General features: G+C 39.6%; 3 protein-coding genes across 5 annotated transcripts; 1 reads left to right on the top strand and 2 right to left on the bottom strand.

The window, feature by feature from the left end:
• Window positions 1-5,935: 5,935 nt before the first annotated feature.
• LOC146684621 (monocarboxylate transporter 2-like) lies at window positions 5,936-15,415 on the bottom strand. 3 transcript variants are annotated; one of them, XM_085443545.1, is made up of 7 exons: window positions 15,333-15,415; window positions 15,067-15,163; window positions 13,709-13,902; window positions 8,496-8,726; window positions 8,224-8,367; window positions 6,608-7,468; window positions 5,936-6,485 (listed from the first exon to the last, which is right to left on the bottom strand). In XM_085443545.1, exons 4-7 carry the CDS (start codon window positions 8,710-8,712, stop codon window positions 6,262-6,264), a joined length of 1,446 nt encoding a protein of 481 aa, XP_085299671.1. In that variant the 5' UTR covers window positions 8,713-8,726; window positions 13,709-13,902; window positions 15,067-15,163; window positions 15,333-15,415; the 3' UTR covers window positions 5,936-6,261. The 3 variants fall into 3 exon arrangements, with proteins under 3 accessions (XP_085299671.1, XP_085299672.1, XP_085299670.1); XM_085443546.1 differs by lacking the exons at window positions 15,067-15,163; window positions 15,333-15,415 and having other exon boundaries at window positions 13,709-13,913; XM_085443544.1 differs by lacking the exons at window positions 13,709-13,902; window positions 15,067-15,163; window positions 15,333-15,415 and adding an exon at window positions 8,841-8,926.
• Window positions 10,741-14,156, top strand: LOC146684622 (uncharacterized). The gene is made up of 3 exons (XM_085443547.1): window positions 10,741-10,996; window positions 13,451-13,639; window positions 13,730-14,156. The coding sequence occupies exons 1-3, from the start codon at window positions 10,865-10,867 to the stop codon at window positions 13,922-13,924; spliced, it is 516 nt and encodes a 171-aa protein (XP_085299673.1). The 5' UTR covers window positions 10,741-10,864; the 3' UTR covers window positions 13,925-14,156.
• On the bottom strand, window positions 11,554-12,403 carry LOC146684623 (uncharacterized). Its single transcript, XM_085443548.1, has 3 exons — window positions 12,072-12,403; window positions 11,868-11,985; window positions 11,554-11,736 (listed from the first exon to the last, which is right to left on the bottom strand). The coding sequence occupies exons 1-3, from the start codon at window positions 12,171-12,173 to the stop codon at window positions 11,576-11,578; spliced, it is 381 nt and encodes a 126-aa protein (XP_085299674.1). The 5' UTR covers window positions 12,174-12,403; the 3' UTR covers window positions 11,554-11,575.
• Window positions 15,416-15,474: the final 59 nt, after the last annotated feature.

The following is a 15,474-nucleotide window of genomic DNA, read 5'->3' as shown; positions in this document are numbered from 1 at the left end:
CAAAGGCTAAATGTATTTTGAGTGGCAGATTAAGGATATTGGTCAGAGGCTCTGCATTGTCAACTCTGAAAAGTGGGGTAAATGTGTGCTTGGATGATAATTCACACATTCTTAAGCTTGACGGCGAACAAAAAAGCAGCTCTGTTCTTGGTTTTGGGAAATGTGTTTCACAGATTGTTAATTATGGGTAGCATAATCTCATTAAGTCCTTTTGCTTTGCGACTCAATTTCTTTTACAAGCATTAGTCATGATTGAGTAGTTTAGAGGTTTAAGTTCCTCTTTTGTCTGAGTTCAAAAAATGTCCGTCTTCATAAGAGCTGTTTTTTTGGCCCATTTGTATTCCACAAGGAAACCTGATGTCCACAGCACCAGTAGCACAGTTTGCCTGCTTGAGTGTCTGTAATATTAAACTGTCTTGGCTTATAAAAAACATAAACATTCAATGTTGCGATTCTACCAAAAAATAAGGGAATGTAAGATTTACTGCTACCATCTGACTGTAGAATACAATATACCAGCAACCTCTTATACAACCTCTTTTCACCAGTGATGTTTACTTCGTCACGTAACAAATGACACTGTGAAAACAATATGACAATGTGAGAGGGTCACTCGTAGTGAAAAACCTATAGAGAATTGTCCCCTGAATCTGCAGCTTCCCTCTGCTTTACAGAATTTTAGAGTTTTAACTTTTTGTTTTGCTGCCTGGCCTGTAACTTTGTTTTGTTCAACTTTTTTTTTGGTTCACCCTTTCTGTGAAGTTTTAGAAAACCTCAGTTAGTGTTTAGCTGATAAAAAAAAGTGCTTCAAAAGAAACATGGACAGATGCTTCCCTTAAGACATGGTATAGATCAAAAACAACTAAAAGGAGAGTGAATGTTGAACGTATTCTCTTGTGGAGTCCCCCAAGGCGCTGTATTAGGACCACTGTCATATAAAATTTATGAACTGAACAGTTAAGCACTGAGCTAAAACTGGCTCCATAAAGCTAAAGAGCTGCAGATAATGATTTGCTATGGATTTAGAGTAGTAGTCGCTTTTTTATTCTTACACTGTATACATATTCTCATATGATACACTGGTAGAGAGACAGTGTAATGAATGACAAAGAAATTGCTCTGCTTTAGTATTGTTGGGTCACAGTAAAGCCTTTGATGCACCAGACGCAGGCAACGTGTCAGTATTTCTGGGTCAGTTGCTGTTTTTTTTCTACTTCTTAATACAGGTATTTTTCAGATACTGTTCTTAATTCTACCACCTCATCTATCTATCTATCTATCTATCTATCTATCTATCTATCTATCTATCTATCTATCTATCTATCTATCTATCTATCTATCTATCTATCTATCTATCTATCTATCTATCTATCTATCTATCTATCTATCTATCTATCTATCTATATATATTCTTTTTTCATTTTTCTTTCTTTCTTTCTTTAGCCTTTTAACTGGAAGATAACTACTGTAGCTAGATGCATGTAACAGTATTAGATATATTCAAGGAAAGTACAGATACCTCACATTTTTACCAGTGTAATGTACTTGAGCAAATTCACTCTGTTATATTCCATCACTGCTAACAGCTTACTGCTCATATGTCTGTGAACAGTCCTTTAAAGATGAACCAGTATAATCAGCCATGAGTGTTTCGTAGAACAGATAAACTTTCATCTGATTCAGGTTGCCCTCTTTGGGTTTTTGAGGGTGAAGTAATATCTAGATTCCCACCATGTTACCCTCTTTATATTCAGATGTTTACTGCTTTTGCAGGAGAAAATCTATTTTTCTAAACATTTGTGATGTGCGTATGATTTTGATCTACATATATGTAAATCAGGGTGATTATGGCCTAAAACAAGGCAGTATTCTTTCAAAGTGTTTGATTTTGAGAGTAGAGTACTGCCTTATCTTTGATGATCTGATATATCTAGTCTCGGTTGGATATAATCCTTGGGGACTCCTTGGACAGGCTGATGTAGCAAGTGGTCCTCTCTCTGCAAGAACATGTCAACGCATCTAATATATCTATGCATAGCCAGATCTGGCTATCGATGTTTATTTTTGACCAGTGATGTCTTGTTAGCAGCTTCATCCACAGGGCTGATGAATAAACTCTTAAGTCTCTGGTATATGCACGATGTTGCCCTCCCTCAGAGTGTAAACAATGTGCAGACAGATTAGTTCTGCTGCTGTGGGTGAAGCAGATTAGCAGAGATTATTAACAAACATGTTGAATTAAACAGACAGTATCACTTATTTCTTTGCAAACATCCCAGCTGTGTGGTTAAGGGTGCAAGTGCTTAAACCAGCATGGTAAAAACACCATGTCTCCCCACGGGAGCAGTCATCACCTTGATTGGACACAGAGCTGCCTGGATTCAATCTTCTTGGTCCCAATTACGGTCAGATTTACTGACATCAGTCACAGTTCATCACAGTGATTATGCTCAAGCTGTTCAGTGAGGAGATGATACAGAGCTTATGGGAACCACCACTAATTGGTGGTCTTCACTCTCTCACTTTCTGTCTACTCATATCTATTCCACTGGGATACATACAGATTTGTCATATCTACACTGCATAATCCTTTTGGGTTACAACAATTTTATAATAATGTATTCGAGTTTTCCTTTATGTACTCTCCCAACTGTCTGAAAGCCTCCACTATCATTCTCATCCCCAAAAAGACTAGTATAGACAGGCTCAATGACTACAGACCTATAGTCCTCACAGCATATAATGTTAAAGTACATGAGAGATTGTCTATCCCCCTCCCTTGACCCCCACCAGTTTGCTTGCAGAACTAATCGGTCCACGGAGGATGCCATCACCATCACCCTTCACAGAGCGCTGAGCCATCTGGAGAACAGGAAGAGCCACGTGAGGATGCTCTTCTGGGACTACTGCTCAGTGTTTAACACCATAATACCAGACATCCTCACCAAACTGGACCACCGTCAGATACCCCCTGCCACCTGCTACTGGATCAAAAACTTCCTCACCAACCGACCTCAGTCAGTCCAACTCAGCCCCCCGTCACTCAGCACCAGATCTCGCTGGGCTGCATTCTCCGCCCTCCTACTGCACACCAATGCATCCAACCAACGTTATCGTCAAGTATGCCGGTGACACCGGTGACGGTGGTTGGGTTTATCTCTAATGGAGATAATACAGTGTACAGGGCAGCGGTAGAGAACTTGTCCTGCTGCTGCTCAGAAAATAACCTGAAGCTGAACGTCCTTAAAACAAAATAACTCATAACTCATTCCCCACTCATTCTAAACAGAGGACGGGTAGAATTCGTGTCTACCTTCAGGTTTCTGGGCACCCACATCTCAGCTGAGCTCATCTGGACCCACAACATCAACACCCTGGTGAAAGCCTCCTGTCTCAGAAGAACGCCTTGCACCCCACCCACCACCTGTTTGATCAGCTGTCCTCTGGTCAGCACCTCAGGTCAATCAGGTCCCACACCTCTAGACTCACAAACAGCTTCTTCCCTCTGCCATTTGGAGTGTCAATAAACACTATCCCCCCCCCCACACCACATCCCTGTCCACCCACTGCACTAATCTGAGCCATGGTCTGAGTAACCCCCATCATTCAGGTCACTCACACACAGACTCTATTCAGATCAAGTCTTGTCTTTGCACTACTTCCAAGCACTTTTCAAATTGTATGTACCTCTACAATGACATGGGGCTATTCTATTCTGTTCTATGCTATTCTATTCTACTGATACTCCACTGGTACCATCATTTTCTCCATGGTTTGGCTTCAAATTGTATTTACTCCAGTTTTTGTAGATGTACATGACTGTTAATAATATGCTCTTTCCCCTTTTAATGTCATGTTCAGAGTAGTGGAAATTATTCATGTTCAGTATTAAGAAGAAATGTGTCGCTTTGTGAAATATTGTCTTCTTTACTTAGCAGCAAGATAGAGTCATTCTTTACTTTTTAAACTTATGAACAAAAACACGACTTAAAATGACAAAAACTGGACTAAAGTTACAGAAATAATTTTGGACTTGGAGTATTAGTCAGGTAAATGAGGACAACTGAAAATGTCTCTTTGAGGTCTGGGTAATTGTGATGAAAATGTATTCCTGGTTATCTTCCATTTTACAAACCACAAAATGAATGTGCTGGTGAGAAAATAACAGACAGAGATAGAATGATAATGATCATGTTACTGATAAAAAATATAAATTCATTAAAAAAAAACAGAAAATAAATAATAACCCTTAAAAACAAACTCCTCAACAACGATCAAATTTGTAATTAATTCACGAGAAATCAAAACATATGTAAACCAGAGTATAATATATTTTTAGACGTATGGAAATTAAAGCAATTTTGTGGTCGTATTCGAGTGATCTTATTCAGCTGTCTAATGAGTGAGTCATCGCTTGCTATGGTATAATCAGCATAAGGCACCAACTGAAGAGGAGCAAATGGAAGCAAATCGAAACAAGCCTTTGTTACACGATCATGACCACTTGCTCTTGTCAAACAGAAGGACTTAGAAAGAAAACCCTGTCTCTGATGCAAGCCTGGCTCAGATATAGTGCTGTTGCTTTCTGCAGTTGAGATAAATAAATGTCCTGCCACTGAGAAAATGCAGTATATACAGTGGATACATGGATACATGCTTTTGAGACTTTTCATTTTCAATACTTCTCTACAATTAATAATCTTACCAGTTTGGCTCATTTGTAATTCTACTGTAGAAAAAAAATCTTTAGGTCAGATTAGATTCTCATACCATTAAAACTGGATCAAAACAACCCAAAGTCAATCAGACTTTCATTGTTGCTACTTTTGCCCAAACTGGATCTGATCAAATGATGCCTAGTTGACTGAAATTGGACTAAAATCCAAAAAGAAGTTCATTCAGCCATAACAAAGGGATTTACACTGTTTATCTGATTTTTAAGTAACATTACTTTACACTATACATTAAAGTATTGATTCACTCACATGAGCAATTTTTGTTCATCCAGAAAGGGAGTCAATATGCACCTTACAGGCACATGATGAGGATGGATCATTTAAGCATACATCTGTAATAATAGCATTGTTCATTTTTTATGGCTTGCACATGAATCTTGTATTGCATTAGTGCTTGAGGATGAATTCTAAGGGTTTAAAATCATGATGTGTGTGCAGAGAAAGGTTGACCTATGGAGAGACGGGCTGACCTGTCTTGAGTGTCCATATGACAGCAATGTATATGTTCATTGCAGATTCACATTCACATATCTAAAGGTCTGACCTACAGCTTAAATGTGTTATATGCACAATACATTTTTTTCTATGTCTGTGAGGATAAGTAAAGCGTTTCATTTCCTCAGCCACACCTGCAAATCCAATCTTATTAAATGCACATTGGGTTCACCACACTTATTTAAAAGTTAATTCTCAAATATTTCCATAACTTCATACTGAATTTTTATGACTTCACTGAAGCTATGCTGCAGTGAAACAACTTTTACAGATCCCCATGACATTCAAAATGTGTTTTACTGTAGACTAGAACATAAAGAATGAATCTTCCTTTCGCCTTTTTAGAGTGAGAAGGATTTCAGGGAAGCTATTTAAGTCAGAAACTGCAGTCTTCACAACAGACACCTAAATTTTGTTTTTACTGTTGCAAATGTTGTAAACTATTCAAAATAGCTATCTTCCCATTGGGCCGGGGGTCATGACCCAGATTATGGAAAGCGATGCTGTAGAGAACTGAGCCCGAGGCATGAGGATGCCTGTTGTTTAATTGAAGTTTAATGGAAAAGATGTGTGTGGCTTCAGTTTTCATGTGATAGGGTTCAGTGCCATCTAGTGGTAATAAGTAACACAGTTTAGTAACACTAAACTGTGACTGCATGTGGGTTTGGACTTCTTTTCTTACATTATTCAGAAATAAGAGTCAGAAGATTTATTATTATTTAATTGATGAAGAAACCAAATGAACTGCTTAAGTTTATAAAGCCATAAGGATTGCATTAGAAGGAACATAGTTAGTTCCTGGAGATTTATTAACAAATCCATGAGAGTTACATATGCCACACACTGTAATAATAATAATATACGTAATATGAGCATTTACAAAATAACAAATGTGAATCTGCAAATATGTAAAAGTCTAACTACTCTAACTAAGTCATTTAAGGTACAAAATACATTTACATACTGCATAAAAAGCCTTTGTAGTGTCATTTTGTATGCATCCACTGAAATAAAGTCATAGTCAGCAAGTTCATTCATCTGTTTCATTCATCGTTCTATCAGCCTGGTTCATTTTTAGTTGTACTGCCTCGTCAGAATTCCTTGTCTCCATTGCTTTGCTCTTTCCGCGCTCCTCATCCAGTTTTTTATAGTTGTAGTAATGCATAACGAAGAAAAATATGCCAGAAACCAGCATGAATACACCGCATGCATAATATATGTATTTGTAATCACCAAAATAATCAACCAAAGCTCCTGAAAGAGAACACACATAATCTGTTAGTAACTCCATCTTGGAAATTTCTATACTTTGCTTATGTGTATAATCAAAATCACAATTCAATGGAAAAAAAGAGAAGAAAAAAAACACCACAAACCTGCCATTGGAGGTCCCAGAAGCACTGGCCCACACTCAATAATGGTGACAAGTCCAACAGCAGTGGAGAAACGAGGAGCTCCAACAAGGTCCATTAGAACTTCAAAAAGGAGTGCAGAAAGCATCCCAAATGCCAAACCAAAGAAGACAGCATATACAACTAGGCCCGTATAGCCAGACGCCAGTGGGCACATTAGGTGACATACGCCATTGTATGAAACAGCAAAACTGAAAAAATACTGTATTCTCGGCCTGATCCACTTGGTGTTGCCAACTAAGCCAGTTGTCGGTCTAATGAACATGTCCGCCAGAGCAAAAATGGAGAGCAAGAAAGCTGCTGAATATTCATCAATCCCTTGATGTTTGGCATATGGAGCCATGAAAACCACAGGTGCAAAAAAGCCAAAAAACAAGACCACATTACCAATTAGATAAATGAGGAAGCCCCTGTGTCTGAAAAGTGAGAGATCTATGAATTTCTGCACAAAGCTGTGACCCTTGCTCTCACTTTGATCTTCAGTCTGAAGGTTATCGGAGTGGGTAGTGGTGTCTTCAGCAGCAGCGTGTTCCTGAGCTTCGCTTTCACACTTTGATGACTCATCTATTGTTTTCCGTGGTATGTTTTTGTTGACTGGTCTCATCAAAGCACCAGCTACACAGCAGTTCAAAACAATGGATCCCAGGATGAGGAAGCTTCCCCTCCAACCAAAGGAATCAAACAGAAACTGATTGAGAGGCGCCAGAGTGGAGAGAATAACCGGACTTCCAGTCATAGCGAGTCCATTGGCCATGGGCCTTTTGACCTGGAAGTAAGTGCCTATGATCGTCAGGGAGGGCTGCAAGTTCAAGGCGAGACCAAAACCTGTTAAAAATAAGGTTAAAATTACACACAGTAATTTATGAATTATTCCCTTTAGAATATTTTGAATAAAGTGCCTAAAGTATCAGTTTAAAAAGTACTTTTAGACAGTTGAATGCACCTCTTATTATTATCTGTGACATTAGTTTTATATCGGTGATGATTTGTTTACAGAAAAAAAAATATAACTAGTCCCATGGTTTGGGCATTTCTTTTCTGTACGACTCTGACTGGTGCAGTGCTACTAGATTAAAGATTAGGTTTAAAGTCTGAGAGGTTTGTTTGCTCTCAGTTAGTAAAATGATCGTGTGGTTTTGCCTGCACATGTGCATGTGTGGATGTTCCAAATGCACCTGAATTAACAGGACAAAAAAGGTTTTACCCAAATCTAAACATTGCTTTGATGTTGTAAGAGGGGATTATAACTTATATTATATCATAAGGGTCATTGCACTCGCTGCACTGAACGACCAACTCTGCTTTACACAGGGACATAAACAATCCCTGTGGATTGATCCTGATAGTAAAAGACTGAATGAGAGTTACAACACAACCACTCCTTCCTTCAGTGTAGTCCAGTTACAACCAGGTATCATAAAGCAAACATTATAAAGGACAGAAACAGCTATACCAGAAAAATAACACAAAACTGAATTGAACATGTGCACTGTAAGAAAGTGAATCGTTTTAAAGGATAGTTTTTTAAATTGTTGGACTAGCCTATCTGACTGTTAACAAAAAAAGGAAACATAATTTACCTCCAATTACTCCAACACAGAGGTACAGATGTATTATATTAGTTCCAAAAGAAGCGAGAGCCATGCCAGTGCAAACCAGGACCCCGCCAACTATAACCACAGGTCTGCTGCCATAGCGATTGACCAGTATACTGCTGACAGGGCCTGCACACAGGAGAGAAATATCTTACATTTTTGGTAACGTTCTGAGGGACAAATTTTTCTTGACAAATCCGGTCATGGGATACGCTGCTTGGGAATGTGCCAATACTTGAAGTATGACGGCCACTAACCTCCTGCATACATAGAAGCAAGCATGACTGAGGACACCCAGGCAATCTCACTGTAGGAAACTGAAAAATATTCCTGAATCTCCTTGAAATAGATGGTGAGGGACTTAGGAAAGGCATACGAGAATCCTATGGAGATGAAAGCGCTGAAGACGACAGCCCAGCCCCAGCCTCCGTCTGGTGGGGTGTAGCCTAGATTGGTTGCTGCTGCGGGGGGCATGTTCAATTCTCCGGCTAGAAAGTGGGAACAGCAAAAATAAGTGAACAGAAAATAAACAAGTGCAACTTTTCAAAGAAAGAGTTAGATTCACATATTTTGCATCCATTATAAGTTTCACAAGACCTCACCTCGGCCCAGTCCTTGAAACTGTATCGCAAAGTCTATGAACTCAGTCCATGTGACACAGTCTTGCACTGGGACAGAGTTCACTCTGCTGTAAGCTCTTTGATCTCATCACGTGTGCTGTGATGCAAAATATGAGTGGCCATACAAAATAGAGCAATAGCCAAGCACTAGATATTGATGACAATAAATGCTTGTAGGAAGTGTAATTCAACTGCTAAAATATGTTTCTTTTAACATACGACCCTTTCATAGACATACATTGGTTTTACTGCCGAGGCCCTTTGAACTCATGTAAGCGGTGTTTGTCTACTCCTATGTGTTTGTGCACTGCAGGTGGGTTGGTCAAAATGACATGCTCTTTTGGGAAACCTTTAAAGCTGGGATTTATGTTTTGATGTCATGCCCCCAATACAATGGCACCCCCCGATGGCAGGGGGTCTCCCTCAGCAGGGCTAACTGAAAAAAAAAATGCTTGGAACTTCGTGCCAATCTAACTAGATCCCCAGAGCTGTTTTTTCAGTACATGTGGGAGGGACTTATACAATATTAGGAAGGCTTTCTTAATTTTATGGTTTGTCTGCACGCTTTGATTAAGTAAAACTTAATTAACTGAAAAACTGTGTTTTGTACATGTTGTGAAAAACAGCGCTGGCTACAAATTCAATGTCAGCAGTGTTGGGCCATGTGGTTGCTGAATGTGAATGCTGGAAATAATTGGTCTCTATTTTATTTTCTTAAAATTATGAGTTGTTTAAATTGATGTAGTCACTGGATATTCTTTCAGCTTAGCACAAAATCCCTAGTTTATATGCAAATTAATCCGGTATGGATTATTGGTGTATCTTTTAGAGGTGCTGTGAGCTCTGTTTTTTTTCTTTCATGAGTTATTTAAAGATGTCTAGATGCTGAGCGATAATGTGCTCCAATTCAACCTCCTCATTAATCAGCTATTGAGACTGCAAACCACATGTTTTGAAAGAAATACAACAAACACTACATAAAATTCAACTGAGAGAATAATAATTACAATTTATGGATTAGAATTTAAGGAAATTAAACAGCTGACATATCCTCACTAACCACTTCATTAGGTACGCCAGAGTCGGGCCACTTTTTTCTTTCCGAACTGCGTGCATAGATCATACAAAGGTGCTGGAAACATTCCTCTGAGATTTTAGTGTATAAAAGTATGTTAGCATCACACAGTTGCAGCAGATATGATGTTGCACAAACATGATGTGAATCTCCGGTTCTACCACATCCCAGATATGCTCTGTTGGCTTAAGATCTGGAAAGTGTGCCAGAGAAACCAGTCTGCTCAGTTGGTACTAAAGGTCTCAAAGTGTGTCAAGTTTGGTAAAGATGTTCAAACTGTAGCATCCCTTTCCTGTCCTTATCTTTCACAACCGGCACCAGGTGTGGTCATCTGCAGCTCTAACCCATCTGCTTCAATCTTTAACTTGTTGAGCATTTAGACATGCTCTTCTCCATGCCTTGGTTGTAATCAGTGGTTATTTGAAATGCTTCATTTTGGCTCAAAGCACCTCTGGCATCAACTTCATCAATCAAGTTTCCACTCGGAAAACTGGTGGTCACTGGATATTTCTCTTTTTTTTGACCATTCTCTTTATGGTTGTGTGATCCAAGCAGTTTCAGACCAGCCACCTGGATACCTGCAAAGTCACTAAAATCTCCTTTTTCCCAGTTCTAAAGCCTGTTCAGTTGGCTAATTAGATGTGTGTAAAAATAAAATAAAAAATCAAACTGAAAACTAAACGTACAAAAACATGGAATGTGGAAATGTAAATAAATACTCAGCATTTCTGTTTGTAGACGTAAGTCAGGGAACTTCTCGCACTCCAGTCCACTAGATGGCGATAATAAAACAAAGCCTAGATTGCCTCAAAGGGGGAAGAAGAAGTTATTCAAGAGTTATTCAAACGCTTGTATAATCTGGTTGTTAGTTGGGGAAAAGTCGGGTTGATTCCAGTGCAAGTTAGAGCTGTGTAGCCATTTGTAGCTTCAGATGTTTTCAAAAGTGAGAACATGTTTGACTTCGGGTTTAGCCAGATTGCCCAGTTGTGTAAATTCAAGAGTAACATCTGTGCTCTGCAAACATCAGCATCGCACCTTCAGTTCTGAGTCTGCTGGTGTCAGGGTGAGTTGCTCCCACTGTCTCTCTGTTTCTGCTAAACTTGTCTTTAAAATTTTAGTTAGCGGTCTGTAAAACGGGTAAACCGTTTTTAGGATAATATACTGGTTAATATGTAAACCCTGTAAAGTAAATGATTCCGCGTTACTGGTTGAAACGTCTCCAGTAGTGATGGGCAGATGAAGCCCCATGAAGCACTGAAGCTTTTCATCCAATTGGTTCACCCCAACGCGAAGCTTCATGAAGCTTCATTTGCTCTAGCAGGACACCTACTGGACGTAAAAATAATAGCTGGCATGAATTTGAAGAGTGTGGCATTTTGCACACAGCCTGTAAATGTCAACAACAAAAGGAGTGTGTAAAACATGTATATTGTAGTGATGGCAGTATACTGTGTATATTTATAGTGGCAGTATGGGAAATGATTATTTGGAAATGCTTGAAATGGAAATGATCATTTACTGTGAGGTGAGGTGTGGTTGGGGTGTGGACAGTGGTTGTGCTTTTGTAACGTTGAGGTATGGACAGCTACACACTGAGGCTTTGAGCCTCAGTCCTGCCTGTTCACATTTTATTCTGTAAAAACTAAATTTTCACTGCTTTTATGACCTTTTTAGTGGGGAGAACATAGCTAGGATTTAATGATTTAACAAATCTTTTGAATCCTTTGTCCTCCACAATGCTAAATGGCTGGGAGTCCTCAATCACCATGCTGACCAGGTCTTCATCTATTTGAGATTGTTCTCCTGAGGAAAGACAATAAAGATAAAGCACAAATATAAATATCACATACGTAACTTATAACAGTTGTATAATATTGTTATATCATTTAGTAACATTACTGCATGCTATATTATCATGGCATTTGATGGCTCACCTGGTCTTGCTCCACAATCGGTGTCCCCCTTATTCTCATGCAAAGCTCTGTAGTGCCTAAGCATGGATGAGGTGTTGTTGTTATATCCCAGCTCCCTGGCACATAGAAAACACTTCACCTTGTACAAAAGTCAAGACAGCTCAACATAAATTGTATTGCACCATCAGTATCATGAAAATACATCTTCTGTAGAAATTTACATACCTTGTTGGGAGGAATAAGATCAAAATGTTCCCACACAGGGGAGGACATCCTCCTCTTCTTAGCTGGCTCCATTCTCTCCTGACTTTCTCTCCTCACTCTCATAAACCTCCAAACGGTCTCCAAACTCTCACTAACCGCAACTCTCCATCAAACACCCACATTTTTGAATGAAGTCTGAGGGGTTTATATCGCTGTCATATCTCGCGGCAAAGTTCGAACCACTTCATGAACCAGTCACGTGGTACAGCCGGGCAGCGAGGCTTCGGACGTCATCATTTTCAGCTCCTCCCATAAATGAAGCAAGCCTCGATACGCGCTTCGCGGAAACGCCCCCTCCATTACTCGACACACGCTCCGAAGCCTCGATACAGAACGTCCCATCACTAGTCTCCAGTTTGGCAGTATAATATAAAATGATTTAAAACCACGCTTACGATTTCATAACGCTTATTTTACATGTGTAAGACTCATTTTTGACCTTGTCCTCACTGTGTGGTAGTATCTGTGCCAGCTGAGCAAAATGAAAGTTGCACTTTGAACGTTGTTAACTTAAGACAACGCTGTGGCAATACGCAACTCAATTTTTAGTTGATGGACGTTTTCCTGGGCCAAATTCAAATCATTCAGGATCTTTGATGTAATGACTATTAATGAGGTAATCTCATCAAGGTTAACATGCCTTTTTGAAAAAAGATTATGATCTCTCATGTCAGTCACATGTGTTCAGTGTGAACCTGCATTTATTTGTGAATGGGGTCCATCGGTGGACCTGCCAGTCCTGCTTTTCTTTGGTAAACTCAGTTGAGCTGCAAGGTCAGGCCCTCATGTCATGCACGTGGAGTCTGGTTCTTCTTACAGTTTGATCAAAAGCTGGCACAAGTAGGTCATTCTCAAGGGCTCTGTTCCTCCTCGAACAAAGGCGCAGTTATCTCTCCTGCTGCTGCGTTGATGCCCTTGTGCAACCCTGTCCAGCTCTTCTTGTGTAGCAGCCCGTCTCCTATATGTCCTCCACTCTCCTGTGCTGAGACTGAGACTGTAAACCATCTTGTGATGGCATATTAGTATATGGAACTACCTGTGCAACCTGAATGGGCTGCAAGTACCATCTAACGCTACCAGTAGAGACAAGGAAACTAGCAAAAAGGAAAGAGAAATATCAGTCAGGAGCGATATGGGGAGAGCAACAGTCTCACCATTTTGCTGCTTCTCCAATGCAACTGTTGTACTTTCATTTGAACCAAAGCAGGTTAAATGAATCCACAAGGGTTTATGCCTCCCAACAGGATTGATATCCTTCAAGTTTAACTGAATTTTGGAAAATTAGGGATAAAATATCAGACAATTCCTCATGTAAATGTCTGTTCTCCACTCTTTTCCAGGTTCTGTATGATGGGCTTTGTCCAATATGTGTGACTGAGATCCGTTTGCTCCAGTTTCTGCAGAGAAACCGGCCTGAGAAAGTACATTTCATTGATATCTCTCTGCCAGGTTATGATGGAACAAAATACAAGGCTATCACCTATGAGATGGCCATGAAGGAAATGCACGTGATTGATAAGAAAGACAAGGTGATTATTTAACCAAGATTTTAATGAACCTCACAATATGCAGTTTAACCCAAGTGTTGTATTATGCACCTTCATGCTGTGTGTTACCAGGTTCACAGCGGAGTCCCAGCGTTTGCAGTCATGTATAGCGCCGTAGGCCTCGGTTGGTTGGGTCGCTTTATGATGTGGTCACCTGTGAGACCATTGATGGACAAATCCTATGACATCTTTGCCAGGAACCGCTTAAAGTGGACCGGACGTGGAGAGGAGTGCACCACAGGACGCTGTGAAAAGAAAATACCCTGACGCTCCAGCACTGTTTTATAAGTACTGTAAATATATGAAGAACTGCATAAATATCATGCTGATAATCCTGTAAAAAATGGTTATGTTGGTTATGTAGTTCACCTAAAGTAATTTAAAATAACAACAATGATGCAGAGATAAAATTACAACTGTAAAATAGAGCTGAAGATGAATGTATTCAAAGAAATATTTCTGGATGTACAGGTTTCATTAAATGCAGTTTGAAAATCTGTTTTTGACTGATAACAGCATTTTGTCATGATTTTTATTCTTCCTCTGGTGTGTATTCGTATCAGCAGATTGGTCCAATCTTACTTCTAACAAAATCACTGGGGAGGTGGCAGTCAGACCCAAGATAGTGGCTATGGAAACAGATTTTTAAAAAAGAAAAAAGCTTTGCTGTACATGGAAAGAATCATTCTTGACAGAAAGGATTGTGTGTTCTGTAAAGGACTGTCATGTATTCATCATATACATGGTGCAGAGATAAGACTCAAAGTCACTGAAGCGGAATATGATCAATTTCCTGTCATGCACAGCGGTTCATTCAAAGCCGATTAAGAACCAAACTGTCAAGAATCTGCCACTAGATGTCATTGTAAGTCTGCGAGAGTGAAATCGTTCTTTAGAAATTGTGCTGAATTGTAGCAAACTGATCAGATCATAGCCAGAAGAACAAATACGAGCAGAAATGTCAAATTTAGTGGATTTGTTTAACAAAAAAAAAATCAAAACTACTGAAGCTCTCTGATTATTTATGTCTTTTTTATGACTATTGTTTTGAAAGTAACGTCAGTGTCTGTGTGCTGGAGAGAAACACGTGAGCCCCTCCTCTTATGTTTCACCAAAAATAAACAGCTGTGTAGAACGGCATGTGCTGGTGAAAGATTACATGAGATCCTGCAATAGGACAAAAGTGTTTATAAAACACTGTTGGTTACAGCGTAAATGTCAAATGGAATTTACTTGTGTGGCACTTTTTTCTTCTTACTTAATCAATTTGAGCATTCGAAGTGTTTTCTTGCTACAAGCTTCATTCACCCATTCAAACATGCCTAAGCAATTTGCATAAAATTCACAAACACACTCGTGCTCCACTGGGGGGAAATTTGGGGTTCAGTATTTTGCCCAAGGATACTTACACGGACACTTACAGACCTGGGAGACGATACTCCGAACATACACGCCAGGGATCGAACGCTCTAGGTAGGGGACTTGCTTCTGCCTCCTTGGGCACAGCTGCAAAGAAGGAACATGACACAAGGTCACATAAGCACATATTTAATTGTTTTTGCTGAATAACATTGGCCCATTTAAATCATACATCCAGGCTCTAATTTAAAACATGAGCACACTTCATAATATCCATTTACAACTGCAGACTTCCAGTTGTTTGCATCACATGTACCTTCCAGCTTGGGCACAGCTTCTAAGAATTGGAGTGCTGTTTGCGGTGATGAGTCACAGCTCTGTCTGTTTGGTGTGCGTGATGTGTGGTGATGTTTAAAGCACCCAACATGAGTTCACTGAGACCTTAAGCTGTCACCCCA

This window comes from Copadichromis virginalis, linkage group LG20, assembly GCF_057382275.1.
Source record: "Copadichromis virginalis isolate Kocher_CV1m ecotype Utaka linkage group LG20, C_Virginalis_male_GT1.1, whole genome shotgun sequence".
NCBI classification, from domain to species: Eukaryota; Metazoa; Chordata; class Actinopteri; order Cichliformes; family Cichlidae; genus Copadichromis; species Copadichromis virginalis.
The sequence above is the reverse complement of the archived record's forward strand: the minus strand, read 5'-3'. Positions and strand labels throughout refer to the sequence as shown.